General features: G+C 41.1%; 1 protein-coding gene and 1 long non-coding RNA gene across 4 annotated transcripts in view; one reads left to right on the top strand and one right to left on the bottom strand.

Moving 5' to 3' along the window:
• Window positions 1-12861, top strand: part of dyrk4 (dual-specificity tyrosine-(Y)-phosphorylation regulated kinase 4) — a 25741-nt gene extending 12880 nt beyond the window's left edge. Inside the window, exons 1-14 of one of the 2 annotated variants that reach the window (XM_071458002.1) lie at window positions 45-684; window positions 3378-3461; window positions 5140-5292; window positions 5522-5672; window positions 5931-6094; window positions 7007-7143; window positions 7870-8010; window positions 8784-8922; window positions 9182-9263; window positions 9409-9581; window positions 9672-9732; window positions 9943-10072; window positions 10250-10407; window positions 10924-12861. In XM_071458002.1, the coding sequence (XP_071314103.1) occupies window positions 664-684; window positions 3378-3461; window positions 5140-5292; window positions 5522-5672; window positions 5931-6094; window positions 7007-7143; window positions 7870-8010; window positions 8784-8922; window positions 9182-9263; window positions 9409-9581; window positions 9672-9732; window positions 9943-10072; window positions 10250-10407; window positions 10924-11198 (1869 nt within the window). In that variant the 5' untranslated portion in view covers window positions 45-663 and the 3' untranslated portion in view covers window positions 11199-12861. Of the gene's footprint in view, window positions 1-44; window positions 685-3377; window positions 3462-5139; window positions 5293-5521; window positions 5673-5930; window positions 6095-7006; window positions 7144-7869; window positions 8011-8783; window positions 8923-9181; window positions 9264-9408; window positions 9582-9671; window positions 9733-9942; window positions 10073-10249; window positions 10408-10923 lie in introns of those variants that run through there. The other variant, XM_071457996.1, reaches the window with a different exon arrangement.
• On the bottom strand, window positions 8820-16754 carry LOC139606067 (uncharacterized). Of its 2 annotated transcripts, XR_011684546.1 has the most exons (5): window positions 16430-16754; window positions 14935-15036; window positions 14744-14809; window positions 9133-9243; window positions 8820-8941 (listed from the first exon to the last, which is right to left on the bottom strand). It is a non-coding gene; the product is annotated as an uncharacterized lncRNA (long non-coding RNA). The 2 variants fall into 2 exon arrangements; XR_011684545.1 differs by lacking the exon at window positions 8820-8941 and having other exon boundaries at window positions 9050-9243; window positions 16430-16743.

Below are 16754 nucleotides of genomic sequence, written 5' to 3'. Positions count from 1 at the left end.
CATCGTTATTGTTCCTCTTTATTACAAAATATTAACAAGTAGGGTGTAAAGCCAGGCGTCAGAGACACAAAATAAAGAATCAGATTTGTTTGACTCGACTGAAGAAAGACGAGCTTTCCTGAGACACCCCTCTGACAGTGCGAGGGGACCAGTCTGTGTCATGTAGAAGCTGTAAGTGAAGTGCGCTCCATCGCTGTGGCCACGACGCGCCTGCGTCGGTGCCGGAGAGTGCCTCGGTCACAGCGTGGTGTAGGTGGACGACAGCGAACGGATAAAAAAACAAATCTATATCGGGAAAGCCCCAGCTGTCAGCGGCTGAAACCTGAACAGGTGGCTCCCACAGTGTCTTAGCGGAGCGCGTCAAGGCGCAGAGACCCTCAACAGCTTGTCTCCCTCGCTAATCTCCTCTCTGACGACAGCGTATTTACCCGGTGCGCGTAAAACCAGCAGCACAGCAGGTTTGGATCGGAGCTGGTCAGTCATCCGGGTTTCACTCATCGGCGTTGATTCAGTGCATCACGAAGTTGGACCTGTGGACAGCGTGTCTTGGTTTTGAGGCTGAACTGACAGAGTTGGATACAATGACCCTTTCTTGGATTTTATAATCTCTCCTCTGTGTTTGGATTGTCAAGCAGCTGTAAAGACTGACATTGATAATACAACATGTTGCCAGAAATAAACAAGGTGAGACACTGTGGTTGGTCGGCTGGTTGGGGACATACATCGTGGGAAATTGAGGTGTGACTGTGGTACTTGGTTTAGATTTATGGTACATTTTTGGTGTATATGAATCAGATAGATGGCTTTTTAAAGTGGCAGGGTTAGTCCCGTCATCTAATCAATGAGAGTGTTTTTAAGTAGCTATAACCACACTTTACCAATAATCATATCATGTTAATAATCCTGTACATATTTACATATTTATTTATTTGCTTTAAATTGTCCACGGAACAATAGATACACTACTTTTGACCAGCTACAGGGCTTCATTTCTGGGTAATTTCATTGCAGGAGAAACCTTCCACAGGTATCCCTGTTACTGAAGTGTAAGTCTATAGTTTACTGTACATTCTCTGTGTATCTTTATTAATTCATGCCAAGACTGTGAAGTCATTCTCACTTTGGAAGTATTTCCATTTTTCCTCCACAAGTTATCCCACTTGAATGCTTATTTTGTAGTCCACCCCCTTTCCCCTGACTGCCTGCCAAGTTATGATGAAAAATCTGATCCATTTCTATTTCAGTCGATGTTTAGCCTACTTATTTCAGCGTTTGTTGTGTTGACAGACTCTGTAAATCTATATGGGTTCTACTGTATTTTTCGCACCTTACATGGAAAGTGATATAAATTTAACCTTTGCTGTTTTTGGATCTTATAAGAATTTAATATTCAGTCCACTGTTGACTGGAATGTAGACTTTGACGAACTGCAACAACTAACACCTAACTTTGATCACAGGAACTGATCAGTGATTGTGAAGATTTTACAGGTGTTTTTTCCCCTGTGGTCAACTGATGCCAACAGGAATCAGCTCGTTGTCTGTGGTAAAAGTGACAGGGAAATGTTATTGTTCATTGGAAAATGACATCAGTGTGTGAGTGTGCACACTTGTACAGTTTGTTGATGTTTACCCTCAGTTACACCTGGATTTATTGCCTTGCTGACCCTCTGACCAACTGACCCTGGAGGACGTTAATGAGCCAGAGCTGCTCTCACACACCTGCTGGGATGATACTCTACCTCCACCAAAGATTCCCTGTCCCATGGATAGAGAGTCATACTGCTCTTGACTTTTGTTTCTTCGTCTTTACTTCCATGTGACCTTATCAAACTCATTGTCACATTTCGAGCAGATGCCCCGTTTCATGTGTGCAGAGTGCAGATGGGCTGCACGTATGTGCACACAGGAAAGACAATGTAGGCACAAATGCAGACACCAATATCATTTAACACCTGCTGTGCTGAATCTCATCTTGCACTGAGAGGGGTGAAAAATGTCTGTTCATTCACTCGCTCATTATTACCCGACACACTATCACATGTCTGTCACATGTGTTCAGCTGTAAATTGCTTCTTTATATAGTTTAGACACTGACACTCATTAATCACACTGGAATAAAAGGTCACAGTCACTATTTTGCTTTGGCACCTGGGCACATATTATGATGGCACTGGTTTCCACTGGCTCGGTGCTCATTAGCCAGGCTTACAACAGACCATTACAGGTGATGTTTTAGAAGCCAACCTGCCACAGTGACCTACATCACCCCTGCTGTCACTCACAGAGCTTCTGAGATTGTAACATGACCACATTATTGTATCGTACCCTTGTTTGGCTGCATGTTGTTTCATTATCTTAGTGAAAGACAATAGCAATGAGCAAAGCTAGGGAGTCATTCATCCAGTGACCAGTAAGTCTCTGACGTCTATAAATCAGTGGTAAGAAGTTAGTCCAGTTCCTCATCCTGCTCTGCTGGCCTGTCTGAGATGGGTCAGTTCATCTCCTTCTCCATCTGGATCTTACCGCCGTGACACTGACCTGATGTTTCTTTCATCAGTGTTAAAGCTTAGGATTATGACTGGGATGCTGTTTCCCATTCAGCACCTGTAGAGAACACCCCGCTCAGCCTGTCTCACCCCCTCCCTCCTTCACTGCCAGGCTGGCAGAGTGAGTTTAGCACATATCCCCATATGGCGCTAAGCTTTATATCACCCATATGGTGTCACCCAACACAGTTGCACGCTCACCCACTGATTAATGAGGCACGTGTAAGCCGGCTTGATGTTGGAGAGAAGCGTGCAGAACCGTCCCAAATTCACGTGATTTTTTTTCTTTGATAAGTTCAGTCAATTTATTGCTTCCCTTTAACACATTCAGTTAAGTATCACTCCTGCGCGCACAGGCTCGGAGGCACGTGTACATCCACAGCCAGACACTTGGATGTGCACGTGGGCACACACCTGCACAAGCCAGCAGGTTCGCAGAGAATACTGGAGAGCGAGGGGATCGTTGTTGCCGGGTTTTTGAAGAAGTCATCTATTTTAGGATCATAGTGCATTATTTTTGCTAGTCTGGCTGCAACCTCACTCATCTGCCCACAGGCTGTGTGTTTCTGAACAGATTGGAGAATACAGCCTACACGAACACAAGCAGCAGTTTCATTATTATTTAACATGACAGCTTTAATCTGTCTGTTCTGCTGTGAAATCTAATTGTGGAATTAATGTTTTATGCATTGTGCTGTATAAACAGTAAAAACCCCAGGAGAAATGTGGATACCCAATGCTTTTATTTCCAGCTTGTTGTAAATAAAAAGCAGAACCTTTTTCCCCATTTTGTAGCATATTTTATGAATCACTCTCTTTCCTCCCACAGACGTCACGACCGGAGCCCTTCCCTCACCCTCACAGACTCCCAGCAGAAGGAAACCGGCTTGGAACAAACCGGCCGTGCTCACAGGTCAGAGCCCCCCCTGTGCAAGATGCTGTAGCAGCTGAAAACACATATCAACCATCCCATCTTTTCCCTTAAGTGTTTGAATTATGTAAGGTGTGCCTGAATTATTCTGAATGATGATATCAACACCTAAAAAGATCGCTTGAGACATAACATTTTTCATTTTTCTCTGCTTTTTCTTTTCATACACATGCAGTAAACTACACTCAAATGCCTTCTCCCATTAGAAATCACAGGCTTTCATTCCTAGCACACACAGGAATGTTCACTGGCGATTATTGTCTTCTTTTGATGATCAATTTTGTATAAATAATGCACGTCAGCTCCTTAGAAAAAAGTGCCTCATAATAAAATATCAAGGGTGTTCTTCACAATTCATGTCATCTGTGTAGACGTGTATTGCCTCCTGAGAATAGCATGGATGTGACTGCACACATCTGTCTGCACATATGTGGTTATGTGGTCTGACGCATCACAGATTTCCAATGATACAAGAGCATCTTATTTAATCAGCATGCCCCCCAGTTATGTACAGGCGCATAACTGTGTTTATTTCCTTTGCCTGTTGTGGCAGGTGCTTGCGACTATATTTAGCCCTATCTCTATGCGTCATAACCAAGTTGGCAGATCCTGCAGCAGCTCCTAACACATGAAAAATATCTACTGTATAGATGGGAGAGCTTTTTTTCCTGGAATGCTGTTAATAATTGATATGAAAGAATTTATTATGTTGCTGCTGAGCGTGAAAAATGGAGGGGCAGCTCTGGTTTGATTTTTTTTTTTTTTTTTTTTTACCTGGAGTTTGTGGAATTTCTGATCAAGAAGTGGAAAAATGTCTTATATATACTCCACAAAGCCCCTCTGGTCACAGATACACTTATGCAGGAGTTCTCATTTTTCCCAGAGAACTCGACACATGACAGAGGGCTAATTTTGCCCGTCATTGCCAGGGCTGAGCCTTGCAAGGCTGTGACACATGTAATCGTGCTCTCCGAGCAAGCAGGATGGCAGCCAGAGAAAAGCAGGCTGCTGCTCTTCACCTCCCCTGCAGAGCCGCCACAGACAGACTCTGTCAGGACAGTCTCAGGGAGCTTTGTCCCCACTTCACTCTCACCCTGATAAGTAATTCCAGCCGCTGCCTGCTGGGGGTCCTGGTCACCTGAGCCTCCATGTACAAAACGCACGTGAAAGGGATGTAGATCGAACACAAACCAAAACTGACATGGTGCAGCTCAACACAAAGATGTACTCATGAAAAAATGAAAGGGGCTGTGACAAGCTTGTAGCCACAGCTTCAAAAGAACAATATATTTCGACTTCATACTTGCTGACCTACTGTGTCTGGCTGCTTTTGTGGTGTGTTTTCACTTGGATGTGCTGTTCAGTATATTTTATTCTGTTGTGCTAAGATACAAAGGGAGTAACTCCCTACAGGAGAAGATCTTAAAAGCCCCTTAAAGCAAAGAAAGTTGGGCGATTTCTTTATCAATTTGCATAAATATTGTTCTTGGTTTTGTGTATTGCTATTATTATTCACACTCCTGTAACTCTGACTAAAAGATCTGCCCCTCTGTTATCATGTCCCTGTTAAATATTTTCATTTTACCCTATGTAGTCAAGCTTCTAATGTGTATTTCTCTGTTAAAGGCAATACAATTAAAACAATCTCCCTGATTTACAGAAGTTTGGCCCTGGTGTAGGGACTTTGCCTCAGCTTGAGCCACCGGTGGTCCAGGTGGTGGTCAGCAATGCCAAAAACCAGCACCAGCAGTCGGACAACATCTTGCCCCAGATTGCCAACAAAGGGGGCCAAAACAACTTTCAAACACACCCGGTGAGCCTCTCATACAGTTCCATGTGTAATATTAGCAGCCTGTAAAATCCTACAGTAGCAGCCAGTGTTGTTGTGGTGTTCTGTGGTGTTTCTGATGGAATGACAAAGATTAGATCAGTTCTGCAAAGTAGCTTATAAACAGTATCAAGGTCACAGTGTAGTTACATTAGCTTTCCTTTGCTCATAATACAAATAGACTCTACTTTTCCGGTTGTGTTTTTTTGGACAGGATGAGAGGCCGAAGCCCACCCAGCAGTTCACCATGCGGTTTGGTGCAGCAATGGATAAAGTGTCAGTCTCTCGCAACAGCAAGATTATCAGCAACAAGCTGGAGAAAGAGAAGGCATACGAGGGGCAGAGATTACCCATGTCACCCATAGGTATGTTATTCAGGATCAGAATAAAACACAACTGAATTAGAAAGCCACAGAGGCGTTATTTCACACTTTGAATCTCTTGGGCGTGTTTCAACACAAACATGTAACTAAGTAACAATTTTGATTCTACTGATGCAATAAAAATAGCATGTTGGCCTTGCAGCCAATTGTTCAGTTCACAATCCTCTGCTCCTGGCAGAGGTGTAATCAATATGATAGTGACTCATGCTGTCCTCCTCCTCTTATTACTTCCTGTTGCAGAGGCGCTGAAGAACTTCCAGGAGCGGCTGACGGAGTTTGAGCAGGAGGAAATCATGGACTACACAGAGATCTGGTTCCTGGGGCTGGGCTCTCAAAAGATCGAGGGTTCCCAAGGAACACCGCAGAACTCCGGATATGATGATGAGCATGGAAGCTACATAAGGGTAATGTGTTAGATGCTATGTTACGCTATTACTGACCATATTAGGCCAGTACCTTCTGGGCACCTATTGGTTTTGGTAGATGAGTATTGTATGAAATCAACTTGCAGACCACAAAAAATGTGGATAATCTATCACAATGAAGAGTTAGTGTATTTTTTTTAATGAAAGTTATATTATTGGAGTGTTGAGGAAATTCCTCCTTGTTACTTTTGCTTGCAAGAAACTGCCAAAAAACAGAGCATAAAAATCATACACATAAGCATCTTATGCCAGAAAACGTTAGCTGTTTAGCAGCTAACTCCAGAGTCTTGGATGTTACATTACCCAGAGGCCCGAACAAAGATTTTCTAAACAGCTACTGGACTTGGATTTGACAAAGAAAAAACAAAGGCTACTAAATATTCACTGTGTTAAATCATGTACTGTAATCTTTAGCAAATTTGACGGACATCATACAACGCTAACAAGAACGAAAACTCATACTGTACTGTACAGTACTGTAGGAAGAATTAATTTTTTAAAAACCAACATTCATAAATTGATCAGAAGCTATGTCACTTATACAGATTTTTTGTTTTTAATTTGCTGATGCATTCAAAACCAACAGTATTTTAAAAAGGGCCCAAGTTTGTGTCAGCCCCATAAATTGTCTGGAATAAATCAGGAGACTGGCAGGCAGTGACCAATGATTGGACTCTTGGTACTGTAGCTGCATTGTGCACAGTAGAGTGGGACAAGTACTTGTTCTGTATATTCTAAGACTGTGATGTCAGTGGGCACATAATGATAATAACAGTGGCTACTATAGTTTTGATGTATTCATATGAGTTGCTGTTAGTGATAGATGTTATTTAACACATGAGAGCGTGTTCTGCTCTAACGTTCACTGTGCTCTTCCTCTCGGTCGTCCAGGTGCTGCACGACCACATTGCCTACAGGTTTGAAGTGCTTGAAGTGATTGGGAAAGGCTCCTTTGGACAGGTCCTAAAATGTCTGGACCACAAAACCAATGAACTCGTAGCCATTAAGATGATCCGCAATAAGAAAAGGTAAGTCGTAATACTTCATTCTGAAATATTTTATTTCATTTCATTCAGTCTAATTCATGTTTGATCAAACCTTTCCTGGAAAAAATCTTCAAATTGTAATATAGGATTAAAAAAAAACTATATTACTAGTTTAGGGGTATGTTACTGTGTAGAATAAGTTATCTTTCACATTCAAGGAGTGGCGTTCATTTGAGATCTGATACCACGTTGTGAGTTTTTTTCCCACATGCCTGCACTGTGATCATTTTACATTTTAGGAATCTGCCAAATCTTGATTTAGCATGACAGAAGTCAGTACCTCTTGGTGTTATCTTACCTGTTCTTCGTCGCTGAGGATCACAGTGGCAACAACTGCCTGAGTTCTTAGGTTAGATGCAGGAGGAGCCTTCGGGTCTTGTCCTTACTTCAATAATGCAAAAAACAAATGGATGCAAACTGCCACAACACTGCCTCAGAGGAACTCTGCACTGTGTCAGATAGCTGTCTTAGATCTAATTTCTCCTGCAGGAGCACTGTGAATGATTTACATACAGAAATATCAAGGGCTTTCAGGTTTAAGACAAACCTCCCTGTCAAAGAAAAACTGATGACAAACACGTTCATTTAGTCTATCAAAAGAGAGATACTCAGACATTTTGGTATGTGAGAATTTGACATTTTGACATTGACTTTACAGGTAGTATTGGTGAACTTCAGTATCTAACAACTCTGCAAATTGTCCTGTAGGTTTCATCACCAAGCCCTGGTAGAGCTCAAGATCCTGGATGTGATAAAGCGGAAAGACAAAGACAACCTGCACAACGTGATCCACATGAAGGAGTACTTTTACTTCCGAAATCACCTGTGCATCTCCTTTGAGCTCCTTGGGTTAGTACATTGACTCGTATTCAGCGTGTGAGTAAGCAGACCTGCATGTTCAGAAAACAGACTTACAGGAGACTATAAAGACATCGCTGAATAATTGATCTGTTAATCAAATGTACTCAAGGTCGGCCACCTCTCCTCTGGTACAACAGCAAGGTCTGATCACTGCACTCTCTCATCAAAGGCACTTCTCACTTCACAGTCGGACAGGGGTTAAGTGATTACCTGTGTACCTTAAGGTATCTGTGTTTTAGGGTGTATTGCCACTGATATCTATTTGAGGGGAGATAGTTTTGTGTATCACTCTGGCTGAATGACCTTTAGAGGACGTCTTGCACTGCCACCTTGTCTAACATTACCGTCACCGAATCCTTTAGTTAAGGCCTTGATTAGGGCCCTATCTCTTTCCCCTTCTTGCTTCATGGTGTGAAAGCTCCTGTTACACAGTCTAAAGAAGTTTATGCTTATCACAAGTGGAAAGAAATAGCAGGACACACTGCGCTTCTCTGTCTGCCTCTGAATGTGAGCACAATCATAGGTTATTCCCCAGTATGCACTTGACAGTCAGTGGATCTTCTATTATGAGTGATGTAAAGTGTAGAGTGACATCAAACTTTTTATAAGGGAGTCCTTACTGAGCTCATTCTACTATGTATAATATAGAAGATGTATATGGGTACAGAAAGACAAAAATGCAATAAAAAGAGGGAAAAAATCTATCTATATATGTATATCTTTATCTATATCTATGTGTTACTTTTTGTTTCTTTTCACAGGGTGAACTTATACGAGCTCATCAAAAAAAACAACTTCCAGGGCTTCAGTCTCGCTCTCATCCGCCGGTTTGCCCATGCTCTTCTCAGGTGCCTGCAGATGCTGCACAGGGAGAAGATAATCCACTGTGACCTCAAACCGGTACTGACTTCTTTTGCATCTGTAACACATGAACCTACACTTGAAATGCAAATTACTGGGCATGATTTAAAAGTCAAGAAAACCTGATGTAGACCTCACAGTTGGACTGAATCACTATGCTGCTGTGGATAATTGCACTGATAAGGATTCCCCAGTGCAGTAGTGTCAATTTTGCTCCATCTTGTGGAGCACTGTGATATTGCACCATACCTCATGAAAGCAACAGCGTTTGAATGTTTTTGGTTTTACTACCCAACAGGAGAACATCCTTCTGTCTCAGAGAGGGCCAGGGAACATCAAGGTGGTGGACTTTGGCTCAAGCTGTTATGAACAACAAAGGGGTAAGAGCATAGAACTCATGTGAGAGAATATGTAACAATCATTTTTTTTACCATGTTGGCATATTCAAAGATATGGCCATAGTCTTGTGCTATGAATCGTATACAAACTAATGCACCTTTTTGTCTCTCCTTACACCTCCATTAGTGTACACCTACATCCAGAGCCGCTTCTACCGCTCCCCTGAGGTGATCCTGGGTCACCCCTACAGCATGGCCATTGACATGTGGAGTCTGGGCTGCATTCTAGCTGAGCTCTACACAGGTTATCCTCTCTTCCCAGGAGAGAGCGAAGTGGAGCAGATAGCTTGCATTATGGAGGTATGACATGGGAATAATTGTGTGTGTTTTTGAAATATGGCTGCTGAGTTGCTTCAGTGTGTGAAGGTATCCTGATGATCTAACCTACAGGTTCTGGGGATGCCTCCAAATGATTTTGTGCAGTCAGCGTCGAGGAGGAGGTTGTTCTTTGGTGAGAATTCTTCTTCATCTAGATGTTTTTCTGAATGTCTTATGGGGTGCTTTATTTGTTATACTAATAACTATGTATTATATAGCACACTAGGATGTGAGTTTAGCAAATGAGAGGATGAGTGAAATCTCGGTGGGTTAGTGCTTTGCAGAAAGTGTGCGATAACTCTGTGGGAACAGTCAGATAAACCGTGCTGTGTTTTGGTTGCAGACTCTAAAGGAAACCCGAGGAACATCACTAACAGCAAGGGAAAGAAGAGGAGACCCAACTCCAAGGAGCTGTCAGCTGCTTTGAAAACTAATGATGCCCCGTTTTTAGACTTCATCAAACGCTGCCTCACGTATGTCACATTTACACTTTAATAATAAGCTTCTCTTTTTTTGTCTTGCATTCTGAAATGACTGCATAAAGAAACTGGATGTGACTTTTTAATTCATTAGGCTTTAATGGGTTCTGCATTGAAGTTCAAATAATAAGCTACGCTTGAGTACTTAAGTTACTTCTCTTTGCTTTTCAGTTGGGATCCAACCAAGCGTATGACTCCTGATGAGGGGTTACAGCATGAGTGGATCCTGGAGGGAAACTTCAACAAAGTCCGGCCAAGAGCCAGGCCTACGGCGAAGCAGACCTCAGACAGTTCCACCAGCACAGACAGACAAACTAATAGCAAGCCTGGTAAGAGTAAAATCAATCAAGTAAAGACTAGCTTTACCTTTATAAAATCTATAGTTTGGACTGAATGGTACAAGTTTTCCTTTGTCATTTTATCTATTAGCATTTCATAATAAGCACATCACATTTATGCCGATTCAAATAATGCAACTTAAATAACACTGGTAACCTGACAATATGTTGTATGTCTCCCCTGAATTCAGTTTTTATATCTGTACCCTCTCCACCTCCTCATCCCAGAAACAAAGCGCAACACAGATACAGTTATTTTCACAGTACAGACAGTAACACACAACCTCAGCGTTTAAATGCACAAAACATACACCTCAACACCAACAACCCAACCCCTCAACTGAGGGCAGTCGCATATATAGGTACATGTTGCACATTTGAAAAATCTTTTTACTTTTTCGTTACTAGGATACCCATTATCTGATACCATAGCTGCAGACACAACGACAGAGTCCTTTTGAATTCACCTAAAGCTGACATTTAATGTCCTTCGTTTCCATGGTACAGCAGAGAAGGGCGGCTCAGAAAGCAACACTAATGACAACCTGAAGAGAGACAGCTCAGAAACAGGAACAAAGATGGCACCTGCTGAGCGTCTGCGGCCCATTGGTGCTTCAGCAGAGGAGGAGGTATGTGAGAGCGAGGGAAAGCTCTCCACGGATACCAAACAGCAAGGAGGTGGAGAGAGGCCTGTTCACATCATCATCAAGCCTCAAGGGGACGTGGGCACAGAGAGAAAAGATTGCCAGGAACCATCTCAGTGTTTGCCCCCTATCGTCTAACAGTCCAAGGGAAGGGTGCTGCGTTCATGACAAGTGGGAACTGGGAAAGTTCACACTCAATGTCCCATTTCCAACCTGAGATTGAGTGAGTTGAAGTGGAAGTAAACAGACTGATGAGAGAAAGTTTAATTTGTTTGGCTGTGCACATACAGGAAATTAAAAGATCCCTCATGTTATTTACTGCAAACATGTTGCTGCTGTGTCTACATGACGTCACCAAACACAAAACTACATGTTAAAGAAGAGCCAGAGACAAGTGTCTGTTCCTGAGTTTCAGCTGGAAAGCAGCTGAAGTCATTGTTTTCTACGAATAGACAGGAAATAAACCAGTTCCCACGTGCCATGAACAAAATAAAGATGAGCGGTGGGGAAACACTGATCATCAACTAAGAAGATATCTTCTATTTATTGTTTTAAGTATGCAGTCATAGTGTATTATTTTTATTCTGTGAAACTTTGAGTTTGTATGACAGTGACGTCAATCAACCAGTTGTATGTGGTTTTTTTTTGTGCTTTTTTTATACAGGAGTTGAGGTGCAGTTGCAGGCAGGCAGCATGGTTAAATGTGTCACAATAGAGACATCAAGCTGCCACATAAGAATACACTTGTTGAGTTTAAATCAAATGGTTTAAATCCAAATTCATGGTACAGCAAAACTTTCTGCTGTTACTGTCTCCTGTATCATTTACTGAACCCATCTTTGCTGCGCATTGACATCTTTGATAAACACATTAGACTTTTACATCCTTCAGTTTCCATGTTGAAAAACAACATAGCCGACTTTTAAAAAAAGTGTATAGGGAGGAAATCAACCTGATCTTTGTTTTTGCTTTTTTTTCTCTCTGTTCCTTTAGACATTTTAACCTCGTTTTACTTTCGTAATGGTAAAAGATTTGAAGAATTGTGTGCAATAAAGGCTGAGCCAAAAAATGTCCTTTTTTAAAAAAACACGATTTTAACAAAGAAATATTTGTCATGTACTTTGTAATTGTAGAATGCAGTTGATGACCTACTGATTATTAATTGTTTTACTTATTTATTATGGAATATGTTTGATTCTATGTTTCATATTTGTTTATCGATTTAATTCAACAATCATTAAATATGTATTTGTAATAGAATTTATTGTATATATTTCTGCTGTAATTTCTTATGTATGTGTAATACAGAACATATTTTAAGAAAATATTTCAGATATTTGTTGAGGGTTTAGACAAGGTTTTACTTGTTGTGCTGTTACTGTATGGAAACATTTTGTCTGTGTTATTCATACAATTTTTTTTATTAGAAATGAAATACAATCCTATTATTGATAGTTTGTGCCTTGCAGTATTAGAAATCTTGCACTTTACTATTGTGTGTGTACATCTGGATTAGAAACTGCTGGATTTTTAGCTGTCAAACAGACAAGAGTTCAGACTACATGGCCAGGATCCCTTCACAAAATGATGTCTCAGCTAATGTTACATTATTTACCATCTTTGTATGACTGATTTATGTCTTCAGTCGCCAACAGACATCCAACTGCATTTAAAGATAGACTTGTGCCCTCACTATCTATTAGCTAAACAACCAGAGATCCCGAGATGATGGATTGTAGCTGACGAAAGTCAAAGTAATTTTTATGTATTTTATGATGAAATAAAAAGCTGTTTCAAAGAACATGAATTTCACAGTTTTTATCCTCACAGTTCTGCTTATGTGTCATTCAACCTGCAGTGAAACTGAGGTCTCTGGCCATTTGGAAAAAGCATGGACTTATACTGATGTGGGCGCTCTATGACCATATTAAAACAAAAATCTAAAAGCTGTTTGACATTCATTTTCAAAGACTTGACCTGCTCTACTGTGACAGTATTCAAATACAATAAGCAAGGAGCAATCTCAGTCCATTGCATTTACATTTACATGCCACAATGCTCTTTTGGGCTCATAATGAAATTGAAAATGCAATCTGTCCTCTCATCAAGGTCATCACTTAGGATGTCACTTGTTTGTCTGGGGCAGTAGCAGCGGCTTGTTTCACTGGTCCATGTACAATACTGTGGTGCAGTATTTAGTGTTATTGGAAGCTTTGTGATCTCCCACTATTTTAAGTTTACAAGGTTTGAGTGATAGTCTGAGTGTTTTGAACATAACATTCACGCAGATGGACAGAGGAGGAGTTGATTATAGTGCAGGGTGTTTTGAGGAGGTTAAATAGATGCTGTGATGCTTTTATTCTGCTGTAAAAACTGGACACGACTGGAATCCAGGACCACAGCTGCTGTTTTCAGAGCTTTTCTTCAAGTCTAAAGCAGGAGAATGTTTTTTTACCTGGTGGAGTTTTGCGTTTGCTGCAGAGACTTTTCCTCAGTTTGAAGGGGTGTGGGTTAGAGTCTGTGTTACCTGGACACAAAAAAAAAAAAAAAAAAAAAAAAAAATCACATACCTTAATATTTTTAAAAATTGTATGAAAATCAACAGTAGTTACCAAGTTTTGGGGGCAAATTTACTCCGTTTTAGCAGCAAAAATCCCAAAACACACACACGCCAAAAAACCTATTAATTTATTATATATATATATATATATTCGGTTCTAATGTGTTGTAAATTACCCTCTAAGAACATAATTCTAGTTTTGTCTAATTTGATACCAAGTACAGCTTGTTGTTTCTTATTAGTGTACAGTGAAAAGTGCAAATAATATTTGCATTTGTAAAAAGAAAAACTGAACTGAAAAATAAAAACTGAGCAACTGATATCAGTGGTGAGGAAGCGCAAAGACACTGTGGAAGACGGTGCTTTTGCCAAATCTGTGAACAGATACAGAGCAGCAAACTGTAGAACTGGATGCTCAAAATTCCTTCACAGTGTACGACCCCGAGGTTACAAGTACAATTTTGACTCCATCCTCACACTTTAAAAACGATTGGACAAAGACGGTCCAATCACAAAGCAGATTCCACTCAGAGGGCAGGTGCTTCTGTTGCCTTCATCTGCCGCAGATCCTGAACGGTGGAGTAGATATTAAAGCCGGCGCTGTCGTCCATCTTCAAAATCTACCACATCTTTCAGGATGTGCGATAGAGATGAAGATACCAGAACCACCTGCCCTCTAATTGGACTCTGCTTTGTGATTGGACCGTCTTTGTCCAATCATTTTAAGGTGTAAGGATGCCGTCAAAATTGTGCTTGTAAATTCAGTGTCACACACTGTGTAGGAGCTTTGAACACCAAGTTTTACACAGTTGTCTGCTTTGTATCTATACACAGACATTGAGTAAAGCAGTTCTTCCACGGTGTCTTTGTGTTACCTCACCACTCATTTCATTTGGTCAGATTTTAACATCACACGGTCTTTTTTACAAATACAAATCTCCTCTACACAAGCACAATGTCTTCACATGTATATACTTGAGTTTCTCATACAGATTTTGCAGGTTTACAAAGATTTATTTAAAACTACATTTGGAATTATTTGTGAACATCACTTTATAAGCTCAAAACCCTTTTGATCCTAGTTTAGGTATAGGTATGTGATGGAGTCATGCCCATGACTTACCATTTTTTGCTGGGTGTGCGGCACCATACAGGATGTGGTCCTGGCCTGAGGTGGGTTCTGGCATCTCTATGAAAACATGCAGTTATACTAAAATACATTTTCCATTGCAGGGCAAATCAAGACATTTTAGGCAGCTTTTCACAAAACAATACTGAGAAACATTTTTACTTTAAATAATTCATTTCACTTACCATTATAAACTCAGTCAAGTGCAAGTTATGAAGTTAGCTCCCATCAGTTTCAAAGGAGGTTATCACACACAGCTCCAACTGCAGACACTGTTAACAGGAATCCTGGAAAGATTTTTAAAACCTTACATTACTTGGTTGTTGGTTTAAGCAGCATTTACTGGTGAAAAAAAAAAAAAAAAAAAAGAGAGAAGTTGTTTTTTTTTTTTGTTTTGTTTTTTTTTAAACCTTACTGATTGGACAATGACAATCCAATCACAAAGTTCAGTCAGAGGGCAGGTTATTCAGTTGCCTTCAGCTCCATGGCAGATCCTGAAAGGTGTAGTAGATTTTCAAGCCCATGCTGTCCTCCATCTTGAAAATCTACTACACCTTTCAGGGTATAGGCAGAGATGAAGGTAAAGGAACCACCTGCTCTCTGATTGGACTCTGCTTCGTGGGATTGTCGCTGTCCAATCAGATTAAGTTTGGGGAAAAAAAAAAAAAAAAAAAAAGAGAGAGTCAGAATGAGTACTTGTAATTTTTGAGCATAGGGTGGGCGATCTGGCCAAAGGTCATATGTCAATCTTTCGAGCTTTATCACGATCTATATTGTTTCCACTGATTTTATTGTGAAAGTCCTAACCGGAAGTAACGACGTCTTTTTCCGCCGCTTCGACACCAGCTCCAGATGTTAGCTAGCTAGCAGCTCTTCCTCCAACAATGTTGTCTTACATGTACAAACTGTGCCACAACCAATCACATTTCTGGCTGAGCTCATATGGAGTATTCTTTTGGACAGCAGTTATTTATGAGGTGTTTATATATATATATATATATATATATATATATATATATATGCGCTTTGATTTGAAAGTGAAGTCGCTGCTAACCAGCTGCTAACCAGCTGCTAACCAGCTGCTAACCAGCTGCTAACCAGCTGCCCCGCCTCCTGTGTGCCGCCTTTACCGCAGGTGTCTCATTGGCTGGTGACGTCAGCTCTTGTTCTGCTCAGGTGAAGAATATAATAATATATAATATAATATAATATAATATAATATAATATAATATAATATATGTCTGTGAGCCAAATGCTCCAGGCTGCAGAACAAGGGCCGCTGTCGCCAGCTGAGGTTAGCAGGCTAGCTGCGGTTAGCATGCTAGCTGTTTAACAGGCGGCAGTGGGCAGGTTAGCAGCGTTAACCTTGGACATTAACCAGGGCTCTCTGAATATAGCAGCTTTAATGAGGGCGTCTGTACATTCGTATTAAAAGTTGATCATATGCCAAAGTCAGATCACCCACCCCTGGTTTCACAGTTGTCTGCTCTGAATCTGCACAAAGATTTTAACAAAAGCACAACTTCTGTCACATCGTCTCCGCATCAGCTCACCACTGGTGTCTCCAACAATAACATCACTTCAGAGATTCAGCAGATTCAGCAGCTACAAAAACTTATGATGCAAAGGACTCGTCCTCCAACCAAACAGGCCCTGATGGAGTAAAGTGACCTCTCTTACCTTCGGTGCTGCAGAGGAGCAGATCCGCTGGAGGCTGTTGACAGAGCAAAGCCTCAGTTTCTGCCTCATGTTTGTTTGTCGCTGGTTTTTAAAGAAGAAGACGCGCGTTTTCTGCCCGATCAGGCAGGAGGGCAGCGGATAAACAGCGGCTCTCTGCGGCTCTGCTGCCTCCTCGTCTCCTCCTGCTCCACCGGCCTCCCCACTGTCACGAGTCTAACCAGTTTGTTTCCAGTTTGTCTCATGGACACACGGGAAATATTAAAGCAGCAAACATGAAGGCCAGAAACAACAGGAAGTGCCGGTGAAGGAAATGTTTAAAGTTCAT

This window comes from Trachinotus anak, unplaced genomic scaffold, assembly GCF_046630095.1.
Source record: "Trachinotus anak isolate AG129_WGS33_773 ecotype Australia unplaced genomic scaffold, CSIRO_AGI_Tana_v1 ptg000002l, whole genome shotgun sequence".
Lineage (NCBI taxonomy): Eukaryota > Metazoa > Chordata > Actinopteri > Carangiformes > Carangidae > Trachinotus > Trachinotus anak.
Note: the sequence above shows the minus strand (reverse complement) of the source record. Positions and strands in the feature narration are given on the sequence as shown.